The 19,136-nt window shown below is 39.4% G+C and overlaps 2 protein-coding genes across 7 annotated transcripts in view; one reads left to right on the top strand and one right to left on the bottom strand.

Moving 5' to 3' along the window:
* Positions 1 to 7,177, top strand: part of DFNA5 (DFNA5, deafness associated tumor suppressor) — a 79,631-nt gene extending 72,454 nt beyond the window's left edge. Inside the window, exons 9-10 of the mRNA XM_018047072.1 lie at positions 1,128 to 1,201; positions 4,656 to 7,177. Of these exons, the coding sequence (XP_017902561.1) occupies positions 1,128 to 1,201; positions 4,656 to 4,883 (302 nt within the window). The 3' untranslated portion in view covers positions 4,884 to 7,177. The remainder of the gene's footprint in view (positions 1 to 1,127; positions 1,202 to 4,655) is intronic.
* The window catches only part of MPP6 (membrane palmitoylated protein 6), a 123,881-nt gene continuing 114,760 nt past the window's right edge, over positions 10,016 to 19,136 (bottom strand). For all 6 annotated transcript variants that reach the window (XM_018047070.1, XM_018047069.1, XM_018047068.1 and 3 more), the window contains one exon: positions 10,016 to 16,379. In XM_018047070.1, the coding sequence (XP_017902559.1) occupies positions 16,203 to 16,379 (177 nt within the window). In that variant the 3' untranslated portion in view covers positions 10,016 to 16,202. The remainder of the gene's footprint in view (positions 16,380 to 19,136) is intronic.

Here is a 19,136-nt window from a genome sequence, read left to right as displayed (position 1 = left end):
TTCACTTTCATGCATTGGAGAAGGAAACGGCAACCCACTCCAGTGTTCTTGCCTGGAGAATCCCAGGGACAGGGGAGCCTGGTGGGCTGCCGTCTATGGGGTCACACAGAGTCGGACACGACTGAAGTGACTTAGCAGGGGGTTCACGGGTAGGATTGTATCTTCAGGGCTGCCCCATCCACCCAGCAGCCTTCCTCTCCTGGGAATAAGCCATGTTTCATTGTCCTCTGCTGGGTTCCAGCCTAAGCAGCACACTGCCCTTTATAAATAAGGCTGCTAATTAACGCAGGAGATGGAGGAGTTCAGGAGTGTTCCCTGGGCCAGATGATGGAGCAGATGACTCTTCTCTTTTGCCTTTTCAGCGCAAATGTTGTATCCCAAGGGATTGGGTCCTTTTAGCAATCTCATCTGTTCTATCCTGGGAGGTATTTAAAACCAGTTTGGAATAACACTGATCTGGATTCCCTGTTCCTGGGGCTGGGAAGGACCCTTCAGGTGCAGCCCCCAGGCTTGCTCAGCTCTATGTCAACCCTGAGAGTCACCAGTGCCAGGCCGGGGGTCCTGCACAATCCTGGGCTCAGGAGCTCTGCTCTGCCAGCCCTTCAGAATAGGTTGAAACAGGCTACATTTCCCCCAACAACATGACTAGTGACCTAGGTATAATCCTTTATAGTTTATTTAGTTGTCTGACATAGGCTAAGAAAAAACAAAAACAAAAAAACCCCACATCTATAGTACTCAAATGAGGAAACATGCTAGGAGAGGTATACTAAAGATCACTCCCCAAATATTTAGTGGGGTGAAACACAGCTTTTTTGTCACTAAATCCCAGGGTCTTTCTACCTTTCCGTGCTGACTCATTTTTCCCTGAGTCTGTACAGTTCTTTCTGATTGGAGAATTACATGCAAGAAATATCCTCCAGTGAACACAGAGCTGGTTACCTGGTCCTTACATCTATTCTGTAAAAGACTGTGCAGCTTTTGTAGCCCCCTTTGTTCATTTATTCTACAATAACTGAGCATATCCGGCTGGCAGAGGAAATCCAAGTTAGGTACAACCCAGGGGTTGGCTCTGCTTCCGTGTATGCTTTCTTTGGGCAGTGACTGATTCTCTTTTTCTCCTGCAGAAATGCCAGATAATGCAGCAGCTTTGCTGGGCACTTGCTGTAAGCTCCAGATTATCCCTCCGCTGTACCACCTGGTAAGAACCCTCCCCTAGGGGACCTGGGGTGGGTAGGAACAGGGAAATGAGGGGGAGATGAATATCCAGCAGCTGATAAAACTTCTTAGGCTTTCTCATCCACAATAGCCCTTCAAAATAGGTTAAAACAGCTATCACTAACCTCACATTCTTTTATACCCTGCCTACATCACACACACAGGAAGACCAAAGCTCAGAGGGAAAGGAGTTATCTGGAGAACTTGCTAGCAGGGCTAGGACTCGAACCTTGTCTTGTACTCCAGGTCTCATGATTTCGGCATTTCTTGGAGAGAATTTTGGCCAAGGCTTGTTGCAGGGAAGGGGCCTGCCACCATATTATTTGCCATGCCAGTTCTATGGCTGGACCAGTCTGATTCAGCATTGAATTCAACAGGGAGGTATTCAAGAGGACCCTTAGTTTCATGCCCTCGGGAAATGTCATGGCAGGAGTAAGAGTTAAGTAATGATGAGCTTAGCCCTGAAAGTCAGGGTTAAGTTTTCCTTTTTAAATTACAAATTGGGTCATTAACAGAAGGAACCATCGATAGGCCGGGGCAGCTCCTCTAATGTGGCTTCTGCAGGTGTTGCTCAGCCTGGGGCAGACAAGCAAAGCATACCTGGTTACTTATTTTGAGGCCTGGTTCCTATGGGCTGATGCCAGCATGCTGTTTAGACCCAAAGAACTAAAGCCTGGAGCTCTGCAGCCAGGTCTGTAAAGCAGGTGGTGGGGTAGACTGCCTACATAGGACCCTGCAGTTTGTTACTCATCTGCCCTGGGAACTTGTCAGCATGGTGGTTTACTGCCTTTGGTGCATCTTTGTGTAGCAAAGACCTGTGGAAACTGCAGCAAGGCATCATTCCAAGGAGCAGTTTAGATGTCATTCACAACTGAAAGCAGATCCTCACCACCCAGAGGAATGCTGTGTTCTTGTACTTTGACCACAAAAACTGAACTACTTGAAAATGAGCCAGCATGAGATTGTCCTGCAGCCAGCTGAGGGTAAATGCTGATGGTGCAGTTCGGTTATGGAAATGATATGTATCAGTATCTAATTATCTGCAATGACAGTAGTTCTGATTTCATAGCTTAGCTCCCTTTCATAGAAACTGAATATTTAGTATTTCCTAAGTCAGCCCTTACCATGTATTTACAAAGCCATCAGCTGCATTCAGGAAGTATATACAAAAAGAAAATACTACCAAGACCACATTAGCTAACTCCCTCTCCCAACCAACTCACACTTGGTGGTCATCTTCCCTGCAGGTCTGCTCTAGGATTTGATCCCACATCACATCCACCAGAATTCAGCTGCTGGTGTTCTAGGAGTAGCTCTTAGGATGCACTTGGAGTTCTAGCACAGCAGAGAGTCATTTGTTTACTTTTGTGGGGCTGCTGAATATAAACAAATAATTTTTCTTTAAAGACCTTCCTGAGTGTCTTCCTATAATCTCCCCTAGATATCGTAATAACATTTCTTAAGACAGCAAGGCTCCTGCCTCCTGAGGGAACTTGGGTATCTTATATTTTTTATAGGGATTTACTTAGAGCAAGGTACAAAAATCTACCTGCATTCCTGTCTTGTCTGGTGGCCAGAGTAAGTTTGAGAGGCTTTCTGAAAGGCTTTTGAAAGAACAGTGTCAAATACACTCATACCTTTGCAAACTGGTGAAAGAAATGGTAAGAAGATGAGTTTATAATCATCTAGAGAGAATGTTAATTTCACACCTCCACTCCTTCAGGTGTGACTGTAGTCTCTAGTGCCTCTGGGTGCCTGGGGTTGGCAGATGTTCAGAGAGGCAGGCAGAGTTTTGCTGGGCACTTTTCCACCAGACCCAGGACACAGCGAACTGTGCTGCTGGCAGGCTTCAGCCTTCGCCAGTGGAGCTCATTCTTATGTCACCAGATGTGGTCATGCTTAAATGAGAGTAGACCAATGAGAGTGGCCCAGATCCACTCTCTGGGCCACATGCTAAGGGAAGCCTCTGGTTACACTGAGTGAATCTACAAGGTGTATGGATTTGTAAGGCTGGTTTTGATAACAGACACACAAGTAGGTTTATATGCAAATGAGTGCCATCCTTCAGCCACTGGGGCGAGCTGCATATTTCTTTTAGTAAGGCTGTCAGTGCTCAGGACATGTCTGGAATTCTTTTGGATTCCCTTCAGATTCAGTTAAAATTCATGCATACTTTATAAGGCTTACTTCATTTAAAATTTTACTCTCATTACTAATTTGATATAAAATTCATATCTACTGGCAAAATTGTAATTACTACAGACTAAAAACAAATGTATGAGAGGCACTGCTCAAGACCCTAAAAGCAAAGGTTCCAATGTTCTGAGCAGTTGCAATAGAGCAGCATCTGATGTGACCTCTCTGAAGAAGTGAGAGTCTGTGTTCCAGGTGGGGTATAAGGTGAGCATGCTGGACAAGGTCCCTGTTCTTCTGGACAACTTAGGTTTCAATACACAGAGCAAACAGGGAATAGCAAGAAGATACTGTCAGATACAGTAAGTATATGAAGACAATAAGATAATGTAATCGTGACTGGGAGGTGGGAGTAGTGAGTCAATCAATGGAGAGAGGGGTAGGAAAGACCCATTATGTGGCATTTCAGCTGACAACTCAGAGATGAGAAGGAAAGTTCTATGGGAACTCTGGAGGAAGGATATCACAGGTGGAAGGAAGAGGGAGGTTGAGACAGAGAGCATCAGTAAGTAAACTATGGTACCTACCTTTGAGGAGTTTATGCAAATATACATAGGAAATTCTAATACTTGAATTAAAGTAAAAAAACAAACTTTATGCACTGTGTATGAGAAAGTTACATTCTGACCTTTCTAATCTACTGGAGTTAATGGATCCAGTAGAAGGTAGAATACAGAGAGGAGGGGTTCAGTCAGAGGACTACTTGGACAGTAAGGAGATCAAACCAGTCAATCTTAAAGGAAATCAATCCTGAATACTCATTGGAAGGACTGATGCTGAAGCTCCAATACTTTGGCCACCTGAAGCAAGGAACTGACTCATTGGAAAAGACCCTGATGCTGGGAAAGACTGAAGGCAGGAGGAGAAGGGGACGACAGAGAACGAGATGGTTGGATGGCATCACCAACTCGATGGACATGAGTTTGAGCAAGCTCCGGGAGTTGGTGATGGACAGAGAGGCCTTTGCGTGCTGCAGTCCACGGGGCTGCAAAGAGTCGGACACGACTGAGCGACTGAACAACAGATGACTCCAGGCAAAGTGGGTAAAGTCAGGCCTGAGGTCCTTGCCTGAGCCAGATATATCCTGTTAACAGCTCAAGGGTTTTTCCTGTTCTACTTGGAGAATTTAAACAACTTAACTAGTTTTTTTCCCCATAATTAGCTAGAAGTGCTAGTGTTATTATCCGATGATGTGGACTTTCTATAATGTTTTTTGGTGAATTTGTTTACATGTGTCATTTTAGCTCCGTGCTCTGTCTCATGATGGTGTGTCTGATCTTGAAGACCCAGCTTTGGCTCCTCTGAAAGATAGAGAAAAGTTTGGGATCGTGCAGCGTCTGTTTGCCGCAACTGACATTAACCTGGAGAGAATGCAATCATCTGTGAAAGCTGCCAGCAGGGAGGACCCTAACGTCTTACCATTGATACTTTACATCAGCCTGAATGGACTCTGTGCTTTGGGCAGAGCATAGTAACAGTGTCACGTGTGGATTACAGGTATAGGCACACCTCATTTTATTGTACTTCATAGACAATGCATTTTTTTTTTTTAACAGATTGAAGGTCTGTGACAACCCTGTGTTGAGCAAGTCTATTCGCACCATTTTCTCAACAGCATTTGCTCACTTGTGTCTGTCACATTGTGGTAACTCTCCCAATATTTCAGACTTTTTCATTATTATATGTATCATCGTGATCTGTGATCTTTGATGCTGCTATTGCAAAAAGATTACAGCTCGACTTGCTGAAGGCTCTGATGATGTTAACATTTTTTAGCAATAAAGTTATTTTTAAGGTATATATACATAGTTTAGGCATAATGCTATTGTACACCTTAACAGACTATAAGATAGTATAAAAATAAGTTTTATATGCACTGAGAAACCAACAAATTTATGTGGTTTGCTTTTACTGTGGTGGTCTAGAACAAAATCTGCAGTATCTGAGATCTGCCTCTATGTGTTATCAGCTAAGGCTGGCCATTTTTCAGCATCACCAAATACTGCCTTTGGGGCTTAGGTCACCATGGTGAATGATCAAGCAGATGAATTTATCTAATAGTTTAAGAAGTGGTGGCTTTTTGCATTACAAATCACCCTGGATTCAGCTACCAGGTACTCTGTACAGGGTTTTTTCATGGGAGGCCCTCCTGTGTTGGTAACCCAGTGTCTGAATTATAGACCCCAGCACCCCAGCTGGAGGAGGATAGAGAATTTGAAGCCAGAGTATTCAGACCTTTTCTCTGCAGGAAAAAAAATAGGTCCATCTATCACTTTATTTTCCCCACTTGCTGTTAAACAAAAATAGATGAGGCTGACACTTTGATCCAAAAATTCATTTTAAATTATGAATGCTGTGGGGAGGCAATTTCTCTTCATAGAAGGCTACATTTTGAATGTGCTATATGCTATGCAGTGACTGAAAAATGAACTGTAAATGCCACTAGAGAACATAGTCTTCTGCTAAAAAAATAACCTAACTGCAGGACACACTTCTCCTTAGGGTCTAGTATATATATGCATTTTATTTATTTGACTTTGTTGTGCTTGATCAATGTACCAATTCTATGTCTAGAACAGTGTGCTGATTTTGCATGCGTGTTGGATGTTTAATTTCTAAAATGCTACATATTGTATCAAAGGAACTTTGAACTGTGTATATTTTTCTTGTTCTGTTTTCATATCCTCCTGCTATAAATAGCCTGAACTGTCTTCTGAGTGCTTCTAATGCCAATGCTAATATCCACTGGGGACCTGAAGCCACTTCTGCTTTCCCTCGGCAAAAAGTCACTGAGACCTACTGCTAGAATCCGATTTTCTTTAGGGGCAGGAGGCAGTGGCGAGGAGGGCTAGCAGCTGGAACAAGCTAGGTTACTCAGCACCTGCTTTTTGTCAACATTACCTACTTATTCCTTTCTTGTGCTTCAGATTTTAATGAACGTTAATAAGCAAGAAATGAAGAAAATAACCCTTTCATCACCTCTATTAAAAATCAGACTAAATCATGTAGCTATTATGCAAATATTTAAGATATGTAAGAAAGAAAGAATTGTAACTGTGGTGGCAACAACATAAAAAAAATTAGCACCTTATACACAAGTTGGAAAGGAACGTGCAAAAGTCAAAATAGTTGTGCTGAGATGGTGGCACTGTACCTACCTGTTTTTTCTGCTTTTCTGAAATAAAATGAGAATAAAGAACATACTGCAGGTGGAATGTGTGATATGAATCTACTTGCATGAAAAAGATATCCATGTATCTCAATGCCTGGGAAATCTCATTTAAGAGGTCACAAGAAACCCAACAGGGTCTGGTTTGAGGAAAGGATTTAGAGGTTGGGACAAGAGGCATTGGTCGGGGGGCATGGGATGGGGTGGTTCATCTGTTAGAATTTTGTATGTATTATCCTGAGTTAAAAAAATAACAAAAAAACCCTCCAAACATTAAAAACTAGACACAGACTTAAGACAGAAAGAAAAGAAGCCATCCAAGCAAGTACTGAAAGTCCAAGTTACATTAGACAGCAACTGAGTCAGTCTCTTTCCACAATGGCCTGGCCCTAAGAGTGGCCAGTAATCCTGTTGGACTGTGTTGTAAACATTAGCAATTGAAAAAGATGTGGGGATATGCTGCTACAGCAGGTTCCCACTGGGATGTGGTGGATGAGGTAGTGCTGGGCTCCAGTGAGGGTGAGATAGGTTCTTCTAACTAACTGGTATCCTCACCACTAAATATTAACTTCAAATATGCCTTTATTTACTGCTTGAGATTCAGAACCATCCTTCTTTTAGTAATTAGATTTGGAATCAAGTCCTAGTATCCCAGAACACCTAGAAAACAGATAATAAATATAGTAGTATTTCCTAGAATAGAACAGCCACCTTAACTATTTCCACAACTACTTCTGTTTCATAAATGGGGATAGAAGAAATGCTGACACGATTAGTTACTGTGGTGTGGCCCAAAAATGGCCCATAAAAGGTGTTCATGACCTAATAAATCCCTAGAACCTGGCAAAAAGGGTGTTTTTAAGGTACTGGACCTTGAGATGGACAGATGACCCTGGATTATCTGGGTGGACCCTTAAAGAAACCAGAAGGGTTAGTGAGAGATGGATTTGGCTAAAGAAAATGCAGAAAAAATGAAGCACGTGAAGAACTCCGAGCTGCTGCTGGCTCTGAGGATAGAGGAGGCTGGTTCAAGGACAAGAGAGTAGTTGGTCAGCCAGCCAGCAAGGCAGTGGGGACTTCGATCCCACAACTGCATGGAAATGGGGACCACCACCAACCTGCAAGAGCCTGGATGCATATCTTCCTCTGGACCTGCAGGCAAGAGCCAGGGCAGGGCCTGGGAGACAACTTCACTTTAGCCTCATGAGACTTGTTCATGAGACTTAGTTCTGCAGGTCCAAAAGTCAACATGAGATGGTAAGTTTGCGTTGTAAGCTGCTAAGTCTGTGGTAATTAGTTATTGCAGTGACAGAAAACCAAGGTAGTATAAGATGGAAGAGTGAGTCACAGTTGGACCCTTGAACAACATGGGTTTGAACGGCACCAGTCCACTTACATGGACACCCAGCTGTGTTTATTAAGGGAATGATGACTTTATGGAAAACCTAATTTTGGGGGAACATAAGTGAAATACTCTGAAATAAAACATAATATTTTCTTGGATCAGTCCCCCAGGGCCAAAGAGATAAACATATACAAATGGGACCCAATTAAACTTAAAACCTTTTGTACAACAAAGGAAACCATCAACAAAACAAAAAGGCAGCCAATGGAATGGGAGAAAATATTTGCAAATGATGCTCCTGACAAGTGGTTAGTATTCAAACTATACACACAGCTCATATGACTCCATTATTGAAAAAATCCAACAAAAAATGGACAGAAGACTTGAATAGATATTTTCCCAAATAAGATATGCATATGGATGGCAAACAGGCACACGAAAAGATGCTCAACACTGCTAATTATTAGAAATGCAAACCAAACCCAGAATGAAGCATCACCTCAAAAAGGTCTGAATGGCTATTACCAAAAACTCTACAAATAACAAATGTCAGAGAGGATGTGGACTAAAGGGAACCTTTCTTCCTGTGTTGTTGGCAGGAATATAAATTGGCATAAACACTATGGAAAACAGTATGGAGGTTTGCTCAAAAACTGAAAATAGAACTAACGTGATCCAGCAATCCCACTATTTGGGAAAAAAAAAACCAAAACCACTAATTTGAAAAGGTACACGCATCCCAATATTCACAGCAGCATTATTTACAATAGCTAAGATGTGGTAGCAACTTGAGTCCCATCAACAGATGACAGGATTAAGAAGATGTGGTATATACACATAGACACAATGGAATATTCCTTAGCTATAAGAAAAGGATGAAATACTGGCACTTGCAACAATGTGGATGAACCTAAAAAGAATTATGCCTAGTGAAGTAAGTCAGACGAATACTATTCAATATCACTTATATGTGGAATCTAAAAAATAAATACCAATGAATAATACACAAAACAGCCTCACAGATGCAGAAAACAAACTTGTGGTTACTAAAAGGGAGAGGGACAAATTAGGGATATGAAATTAACAAATACAAACTACTGTTTATAAAGTAGATAAGAAACAAGGATTCCCTGTATAGGATAGGGAATTAACCCACTATCTTATAATAATCTATGAAAGTGAAAGTGTTTGACTCTTTGCGACCCCATGGACTGTAGCCTGCCAGGCTCCTCTGTCCATGGGATTCTCCAGGCAAGAGTACTGGAGTGGGTTGCCATTTCCTTCTCCAGGGGATCTTCCCGACCCAGGGATTGAACCCATGTCTCCCGCATTCCAGGCAGACGCTTTAACCTCTGAGCCACCAGGGAACATATAACGGACTATAATCTGTAAAAATACAGAATCACTATGTTGTACACTTTAACACAATATTATAAAGCAAATATATTTCAACAAACAAACTAATTCTTTTGGAGACATCAGAAATACACTAGACCAGCAATTTCTGCATTGTGGGGTATGGAATCCTAGAAAACTAGCTTGGGAAAGAGTTGCCAAAGTACCTTTTCTGGAAACAGGCTTCCTGTACTCACCCACATTCACGCCTCCATTTCTTGGTCAGTCCAGTGGGTCCTCCTCCCCTTCTCATCGCAGACCTCAGGGCTGAGCTGTGTGCCACAGAAGGCGTTGTCTTTCCCACCAGGGTTTTTCTGTTCTTGGCTAACTGGGAAATGGTCCTAGTATTCATGCCATCTAAGCGTAGAGGTCTCTTGATCCTGTATTTTGAATTCTTCTCTTCCCTGTCTCTGGAATTCTTTAAGTCGTCTTTGAAAGCTATGAAATCTTTGGGCTGGGATAGATGAAACAATAATTAGGGTTTCCTTGTTAAAAAACAAAAGGGAGGCAGGTGAAAAATTTATAAATTTTGGTGTGAAAAATTTATAAATTTTGGTGGGAAAAATCTGACATTAGAAGCTTTTAACAAAGATGATTAGCAGTTCAAAGAAACTGCCAATCAACTAACCTGATGCCTTCTATATTTTATTATCTTCAAGCATTATTTCTACCTAGAAATGAAACACTACATTTTTCCAATATTAAGTATTTATTTCTTTATATATACAAAAATATTTTACCAGGACTATGCAGTCTCACAGATTGGACATTTCAGTAAATTTCATTTTGGACAACATATTAATATGTGAAAAGAAAAATTTACAGGGACAGTTGCTGAGAAGTCAATACTTAATTGTATTGCAGGTAAATTTTATCTATACAAGGACAGCAATGTTTCTTTTGTACAGGTACTAGTAATACAATTACTTGGAAAGCAGTAGCAATTCATTTTATTTTTAAACTTTTTCACCTTTAGCAGCTTGTTCAGCTTTAATTTTTTGGTTGTTAACAAGTATTTTGCCCTCCATTAAAAAAAAATCTCTATCATCATTTCACAGACTAGAGGTTAAAAAGAGCATGCATATGTGTTCAAAATAAAAACATACCAAAATGAAATGGGGGGGGGAAACGCCCAAAGTCCTCACATCAAATTTTCATCATGGGCTCTTAATAGAGCTAACATAACATGTGGAAATTATACCAGATGCTGAACCCCAGTGTTCATTCTTCTAGCAAAATCCAAGATAACATTTTCTTAAAAATCAATGTTACTGAAGAAACAGGAATCAGCAGTTCTTTTTTAAAGAGAACACACAGCCAAAAGAAGTATTTACCTTGTATTTCAGTTACAGATGGAGATCAGCTATTCCTCAAATCAAGTTCCACTACAAAGACTAAGGCATTTCTCAGTTAGACCATGTTTATCAGAACAAAGTATGTTCTGCAAAGTCTGCAAAGTAAGGTTACTCAATCACTGCCTGCCTCTTGTATTTAAGAATAAGACAAGAACCACATATTTTAATTGGTAATGACTTACGGTTTAGTGTTGGTAATAATATATATAGCAGAGTTTCCCTCATCCTCCAAACTCCCAGGCCTTCTTGACTGATGTGAAGAATGTTAAGTTTCAGGCATGGTATGTCATATTTGTATGTTTCTACCCTGGCTTGCTGTGACTGAAGTGCAATAAAGATATTCATCCCCAACTTTTAAAATAAGACCTTTTGGCTTTTGCTCTGTGTTAGTGACAGTACTTGTTCACTGAGACTCAAGACAGATTTACAAGCATTAAGTCATTTAATCTGCCAAGTTGTAAGTGGCATTTACATCATCTGTAGATGTGTTCATTCAGTTTGTGCTGGAGATTAGAAAACAATTAAAGCTGGTAGGGGAAAAAAAAGAATTGTTGCTTCTGGTCAGCTTTGGTGTATGGAGGCAAGTCAGATTCTCAGAGCACTGCAGTATCAGCCAGTGGCCCCGAAGCAGGTAGAGAACAAAACTAAAAAAAAAAAGGCAGTCCTGTTGGATCCGTGGTCCCCCAACTGGAGGTAACTGAATGTTTCCCCTTAACAAATGCCTTTTAAACTTACTACTATGGGTTAAACAATAGGGCTGCAGTGATAAATTTCAGGCAGAAGAATAAGGTAAGCAGCTTTAAGGGGCAAAGATCAGAGTGTCTTCAGATGTAAGAGAGTACTGGATTGCTTACTTAAATTTTGTTTGACTTGTGAGTGGTCTGGTTGGTGAGGAGGAGGATTTCCTAAAGGTCTGGACTTAGAAAAGGATTCTGAACTCAAAACCTCCTGACCAAGGCCACTAAGAGACCAGAACACAACCTCTTTCAGGATGGAACAACATCCTCAGAGCTGTTTTAAAACTGAAGGCAGAATTTCTAAGTGGTGTGCACCTATCACTATGTTACCTCCAGGAGAGGTACGCTTTAAAAGAACTAAAAAGGGCAAATGAATACATATAATAAGCAGATAAAGTAGCTTGATAAGGATTTTCCAATTTACCATTTACCTCATCAGAGTTATAAATTACTTCTTATAATTTAAGGTGAAGACAAATATTAAGTTAGCCTTATTTAACAAGTGTATTATTAAAAGGGAGATGTAAATTTTCTCAATGGTCATATGGTCAGGAGTCATAATTAGGATCTCAGCCAGTAGAAGTGCACCAGCTCTATTTTTATCAAAAGAGAGACTATTTTAAAGAATACAGTGCAGTGTACTGCAGAAGTAGTGGAAATCATGCTTTTAAAGCCTAATCTTAGAAATGAGATAGCATCATTTCTTCACTTTCTAGTGTTTTAAGGACTCATTTTTGATTCTGTGTACTAAGTCATTCCAGAAACACACAAAGTAATATGATAAATTATGGAAAATATTAAAAATGAAACTTGAAGCTAGCAAAAATGCAGTTAAAAATAATCTTACCTTAAGAAAATTATAGAATTATCTTCTTCAGACATATATATGTAAAAAATGATATGATGAATTATTACTCAGTTGTATTCTTTAAAGTTTGTGAATATTAACTTGTACTATATACAATAATCCTATTATTTAAAATACTGAATTTCTCCCAAGAACTCCAAATCCATTACAGATGTTATTACATGAATTCTCACAACAAATCCAAGAGAAGGGCAGGTACTATAATCTCTAAGCCTGAACCATATCTCAAATTCATTTAAAGGTTTAAATAAGTATTTCCCAGGAGGTTTCCATCCATGACTCTGTCCTTTTTCCCTAAGGAAATTAAGTTAGAATACCTTTCTGAGCTTAATTCCAAATATATTTTTCAGAAAGGGCATTAGTATCTGCCTCAAAGTAAAACCAGAGCCTCTGGAAACTATGTGAAAAGTTTCATAATGTCTAAGAATTTGGAAATAATTAAAAATGTAAGAGCATTAGTTATAATTACATAGTGGACATTTTAGTGTTATTATCCATATATCTTGGGAGAATTTTACATATTATACACATAGCTGTATATATATATTATATATGATGACTCAAACATTTAAGAAATGACCTGCTAGCTATATACAGAAAACCTCAGGATTACTTTTTCCATATGTAGTATAAAGACTCATCACTATAAAATTATTGGCTCCTTAGCCTGTGGTTCCTGGAAAACGGGGTATTGTTTCAGAAGTCATAAAAGTACAGTGTTAAGTAGACCAATTTTCAAAACTTTAATATTTACCAGTTTAAAATAATTATACCTAACTCCATGGCTACCCATCTGAAAAATCAACCCCAATCACTGGATTGTGACCCTTGTTGTTATCCATAAAAATAAGTACAAATTTAAATGACTCTTTAAAACAAAGATCATCTTCTGTGGTCACTGGGATATTACGGTCAAAGCAGTCAGTACCTGGCCATAGTCTATAATGCTACACTAACATTTTATTGCTAATTTGAATTCTTTTCTAAATTTGTGTTAATATCCAATTTGCTCTTTTAAAGAAAACTTGTCCTTATAAGCTATTATATTAAATTTACTAGATTCTAGAATCTAGGGTTCAGGCTACTATTGCTGTACTGGGTTTATGATATGATTTCTACCTCAGAAAGCTATGTTCAGCAGTTGTATGATAAAAGTAAACAAAGTCCTGATGTATTGGATAGTATTTTATTTGATACTATCCAAATATCAAACAGAAATGGAAACTGCATAATCAAGGCTTAACTAATAATAAAAGGAAAAATTCTACTTGAGTACATCACATATATTACACTAGTTACAGTTAAATGACTTATCCAGGGACATCAACTCTATGGATATGGGATATTTGTATATTTAAAAATATATATAATATTTAGCTGTATATAAACAATCATGCCCTGAATGCTGAATGTGGATGCTCACCTGTCCACAAGGAATCCTCAGGTGCATTAGTATGTTGGCACATTGTTTCCCAAAAGCATATGCACGCATATTTTTAACGATTACCAACTGTTCAACATCACCTTAAGCTATTTTCTCTTCAGTAAAGCTAGTTATCTTAGACCTTTCCTACAGGAGAAGTTCACATTCCCTTAATCACAACTATACTCTCATTGCTATAGGAGAATTCCAGGGCCTCTGGGACTTCTTGCCTCAGTAGAGCTCTGCTGGTTTCTACAGAACCAGATAGGACTTCAGTTTCAAGTTCAATGACTCTTTATTGAGATAGATGAACTTTGCTATAAATTGATTCTTTTTGGCTTGGGGTCTAGATGGAAATGAAATCAACTGCATTGTTCCATTTTATATTAGGAGGAATCTCATGTGTATAAACTAGTCAGTCATGAATACCATTTATAATAGAAATAACTCTTAAGTGTAGACTGTTTTCTAAATAATGTGCACTTTATACCATGTGATAAGGCCTAAAATATGTCTGATGTAAAAACCATCTCTGTTGTGTCGATGGGTAAAATATCTTGTGGATAGACTTCTTGAGCTGCTCCAGTGATCCCCCAGAGGCTGCAGGCAGCGGCTCCAGCGATTGCCTAGAGGCTGCAGGCAGCGGCTCCAGTGATCCCCTAGAGGCTGCAGGCAGCAGCATGAAGGCACACTGCAGAAGACACCATACTTCCTGAGAATGTGAAAATAAAATTTCTCTTAAAATTTACAGCACGTTGAGATGCTAAGTCATGGGACATCATCTCGACACTGTGCTTTGATTCATCTTTGAGAAGCCAAGACTTTGATGTAAATTTATGTGGTTTAAAAGTTACCAAAGTTACTAAAAGGTATGATCCATTTTGCTACCAATTTCCTATTCTAGGACAACAAACCTCCATACAGCTACTTGGGTGTTTGGTTTCATTGTGAAAAAGAACAGTGTGCCTGCTGCTTATTACCATGTATTTTCTCTACCCTCTGAGTCCTCCGGGCTAGCATTCCATGTGACAGCTTAGCTGAGGGGAAAACAAATTTCAGCAGCCCGGGGTATGGTGTCTACCACCAGACAAAGATGATCATCAAAGTTTAAGCACCTAACCCGTTAAGTGTGAATACTGTTCATGTGAAAAGCTAGCAGCAGTATAAAATATGGCTAACTTAGTTTAACAATAATCTGCATCTCTGAATATACTTTAGAAGAATTTATACCATCAAAGAATCCTAAAGGAAGATATTAACTGAGATGAATTTTGGAAATTTGTATATACTAATGTATCTAAAGAAGGAGAACTGTTTTCCTAATCAAAAAGTTTACTTGCTAAACAAAAAGTACATTTCCTAACAAATGTAAAAAAAATATATAAAACATTATTTAATACATATTATATAATATATATATAGTCTACTGAGATAAAACATTTGACAGTTTTTTCCAAATTTCATAAATTGTTCAATGGATTTGGTTCACAACACAACAAACTGAAAAAATACCCTAATGATCACATCACACTTCAAAAAGCAAACTGATTGTTCACATAAACTCCCAACTGCAAACTCAGAGGCATTTTTCAGCATCACAGAAATTTTCAGAGGCATGATACATTTGCTGATCATACCCTAGTAGAAAACTGTATAAAGCAGTAGGTACACTTTCATCAGTTAAACTTTCACAACAGACCCGCTTCCAGAGCCGTTCTGTTATAAGGACTGCGGGGTAAGGCACTCTCTTGGCCGGCATGGCCTTGCTTGCTGTGGACATGCTAACGAAGCATCAGCCCGTCACTGCAGCAGATGAGAGTGCAAGGTATTGCTCTTCATTTTTTCACGAGAGCGAGCATGAAGGGAAAAAACTAATAATGCTGCATAAATTAGAACGGATAGCCATTCAGCTCTGAAATAATGAAGCTGTGTTGCACTGAGCAGACTTCTGATGTCAGATTTGGATGGTAGTAGACTAGCTGTAGCACTGACATTAAAATTCTGCTTCTGTAAGAAATTGAATATATTAGGAAAGAAGGCCAATACACCATTGTTTTTTCCTAATAAGAGTAGCTGACCCTTCACTAAATACTGAACTAAATGACAGCTTTACAAAACTATTTCAAGTATTCATTATCACAGTGAAAATGTGAGACCAATGTTAGAGTGAATGACTTGAAAATTCCTTGGATGAAAAAGGCAAGGGTACTAAATCAAAACATATACAAAATGCTTCAACGCATTTCTTTATGTGATATGAATAGAAAGATTATCCATAAAAAGTTAGAAAAATTAAGATAAATTATATATTAGTACACCTTCTCAACCACATTTTATATAAAAATTCAGAATAGTGTACTGGTATTTCAATCTACACAATAAAAATGCTTGGACTTGGCAGATATCTTCTATCTGTGCATGTATTTTCTCAGTAGAAGGTTTATTTGTTGCAGTCACTTTTTGGAAAGTTTTATTTGAATTGTGAACCTTACTGAATCATCAGTAAACCCAGCTGATTGGGACCCACTGTGGCTCCATTCTCAGTTTCTCTATGGCAGTCTGCAGTTTCTCAAAGGCTTTGTCTAGATTGTCATTGACGATGATCAGATCAAAATAGTGGTTGTATGCTCTTTGAATCCGTGCACTTTCATCCACTGTTTTCTTCAAGTCAGAGTCCTGGCAAAGAGTTTCAAGAGGAAAAGTTTACACAATGTATACTTACTTGCTCACAATCAACTCAAAATGAAATAAGTAACTAGGATGGATATTTGAGTGTGATATCAATCCTCAAAATCTAATCTACATAGAGTGTTAAAAAATATATTACCATCTGTTCATATACAGTCATTCTAGCTGCATTCATGTTTGCATTTATGAGTATTCTGTGTCTTCTGTTTCACTGATGCTAAGATAAGATTCTTAATTAAAGGACTACTGACAATAATCTTAGGGTGAAATCCAAAGTAATAAGGAATTATTGTAGGTCTCTAGCCTCCAGGTAGCGCTAGTGGTAAAGAACCCGCCTGCCAATGTAGGAGATGCAAGAGATGCAGGTTTGATCCCTGGGTTGGGAAGATCTCCTGGAGGAGGGCATGACAACCCACTCCAGTATTCATGCTTGGAGAATCCCATGCACAGAGAAGCCTGGTGGGCTATGGTCCATAGGGTCACAAAGAACAGGACATGACTGAAGCAACTTAGCACAGCACAGCCCGACTACATCATCTTTCTCAAAATATTTTTACTTTATGGAGTCTGTAAATCATGGAACCCAAATTTGAGTGGCTGTTAAGCTCAAAGCCAAATTTACTGCCTTTCTCTAAGAAAGAGAATCTTAGAATAGTTTGAAGACTACATGCTCCCCACTCCCAACAACAACAACACACACACATTTTAATTTGCTATATATTTCATAAAATACTTCTAGTCATTCTGGAATATTTAGGCAGAATAAGAAAAGAACAGGTTTTTTCATGAGCAAGTAAAGCTTTTCATTAAATTGTGTTTTGAAATTTCACAATACTTCTACAGGTTCTCCGAATATTCATTAAGTTCCTATTAAAATGTCTGTTTCATAATCTGTGGATATAACAGTGAATAAGACAGAATGGGTTCCTATCATTTAGTGGAGGAGACAAATAAGGGGGCAAATAAACAAAAACTTGCAAGTTGTAGTAAGTACTATGAAAGAAACCAACCAGGAACAAAGAATTGTAAGAGACCTACCTTAGACAGAGTGACTCTACATATGAATAAATGACATTTAACCTACCTAAATGACATTTCCAGTTGAGCTATTTCAAATCCTGAAAGATGATGCTGTTAAAGTGCTGCACTCAATACACCAGCAAATTTGCAAAATGCAGCAGTGGCCACAGGACTGGAAAAGGTCAGTTTTCATTCCAATCCCAAAAAAAGGCAATGCCAAAGAATGCTCAAACTACCGCACAATTGCACACATCTCACACGCTAGTAAAGTAATGCTCAAAATTCTCCAAGCCAGGCTTCAACAATATGTGAACCGAGAACTTTCAGGTTTTCAAGCTGGTTTTAGAAAAGGTAGAGGAACCAGAGATCAAATTGCCAGCATCTGCTGGATCTCTGGTTCCTCTACGTTTTCCAGTAGTCATGTATGGATGTGAGAGTTGGACTGTGAAGAAGGCTGAGCACTGAAGAATTGATGCTTTTGAACTGTGGTGTTGGAGAAGGCTCTTGAGAGTCCCTTGGACTGCAAGGAGATCCAACCAGTCCATCCTAAAGGAGATCAGTCCTGGGTGTTCATTGGAAGGACTGATGCTGAAGCTGAAACTCCAATACTTTGGCCACCTCATGCGAAGAGTTGACTCACTGGAAAAGGCTCTGATGCTGGGAGGGATTGGGGGCAGGAGGAGAAGGTGATGACAGAGGATGAGATGGCTGGATGGCATCACCGACTTGATGGACATGGGTTTGAGTAGACTCCGGGAGTTGGTGATGGACAGGGAGGTCTGACGTGCTGCGATTCATGGGGTCACAAAGATTTGCACACGACTCAGTGACTGAACTGAACTGAAATGACATTTAAATTGAGAACTATAGTGGAGGAAAGAGCATTTCAGGCAGTGGAAACAGCAATGTAAAATCCAAGGGGAAAATGGATACTGAAAGATAAAAAGACCACCAAGATCGATGGAGGACAAGGGAGGATGGGGTAATAAGTTGAGATAGCACAGGCTAGGTCATGGAAGACCTAGATGCGATGGAAAGACATCTCTGGATTATGATGGAGGCAGAGAAGATGGAAATGAGAGCAGAATAGATATATATTTTGGTGATAAAATTATCAGGGTTAGCTGATGCGCTGAATATGGAACATGAGGAATATGAATGAATCAAAAATAGCTCAAGTTTTAGCTTGAATAAATGGACAGTTGCAGAAGATGCAGAGTTGGGTGGGTAGGAGTGGGGGAAATATGATTGTGGGTGGGGGGTAAATAAAACATTCTACTTCGTACATGCTAAGTTTAAGGTGTCTATGAGACATCCAGGTGCAGCTGTAATGTTAAGTAGGTGATTGCTAGTGTAAATTGGAGCTCAGGTCTGGGTTATCTATACATAAACTAGGAACATCAGCTTAATAATGGTATATAAGTTAACGGATTTCATGAAAACACCTAAAGGAAAGTAAAATAGTGAAGTGGGTTCTCAAGTAAGCCTGAGGGATATTAGTACTTATATTTTAGTTAATATTTTCACTGAGATCTCTAAATCAGTTTGAAACAACAAAAATATCTCTGGGTTTCCCTGGTGGCTCAGATGGTAAAGAATCTGCCTGCAATGCAGAAGACCCAGGTTCAACACCTGGGTTGGGAAGATTCCCCTGGAGAAAGGAATGGCAACCCACTCCAGTATTCTTGCTTGGAGAATACCATGAACAGAGCAGCCTTTTGTTAT

Source organism: Capra hircus, chromosome 4, assembly GCF_001704415.2.
Source record: "Capra hircus breed San Clemente chromosome 4, ASM170441v1, whole genome shotgun sequence".
Taxonomy (NCBI): Eukaryota; Metazoa; Chordata; class Mammalia; order Artiodactyla; family Bovidae; genus Capra; species Capra hircus.
The sequence above is the reverse complement of the archived record's forward strand: the minus strand, read 5'-3'. Positions and strand labels throughout refer to the sequence as shown.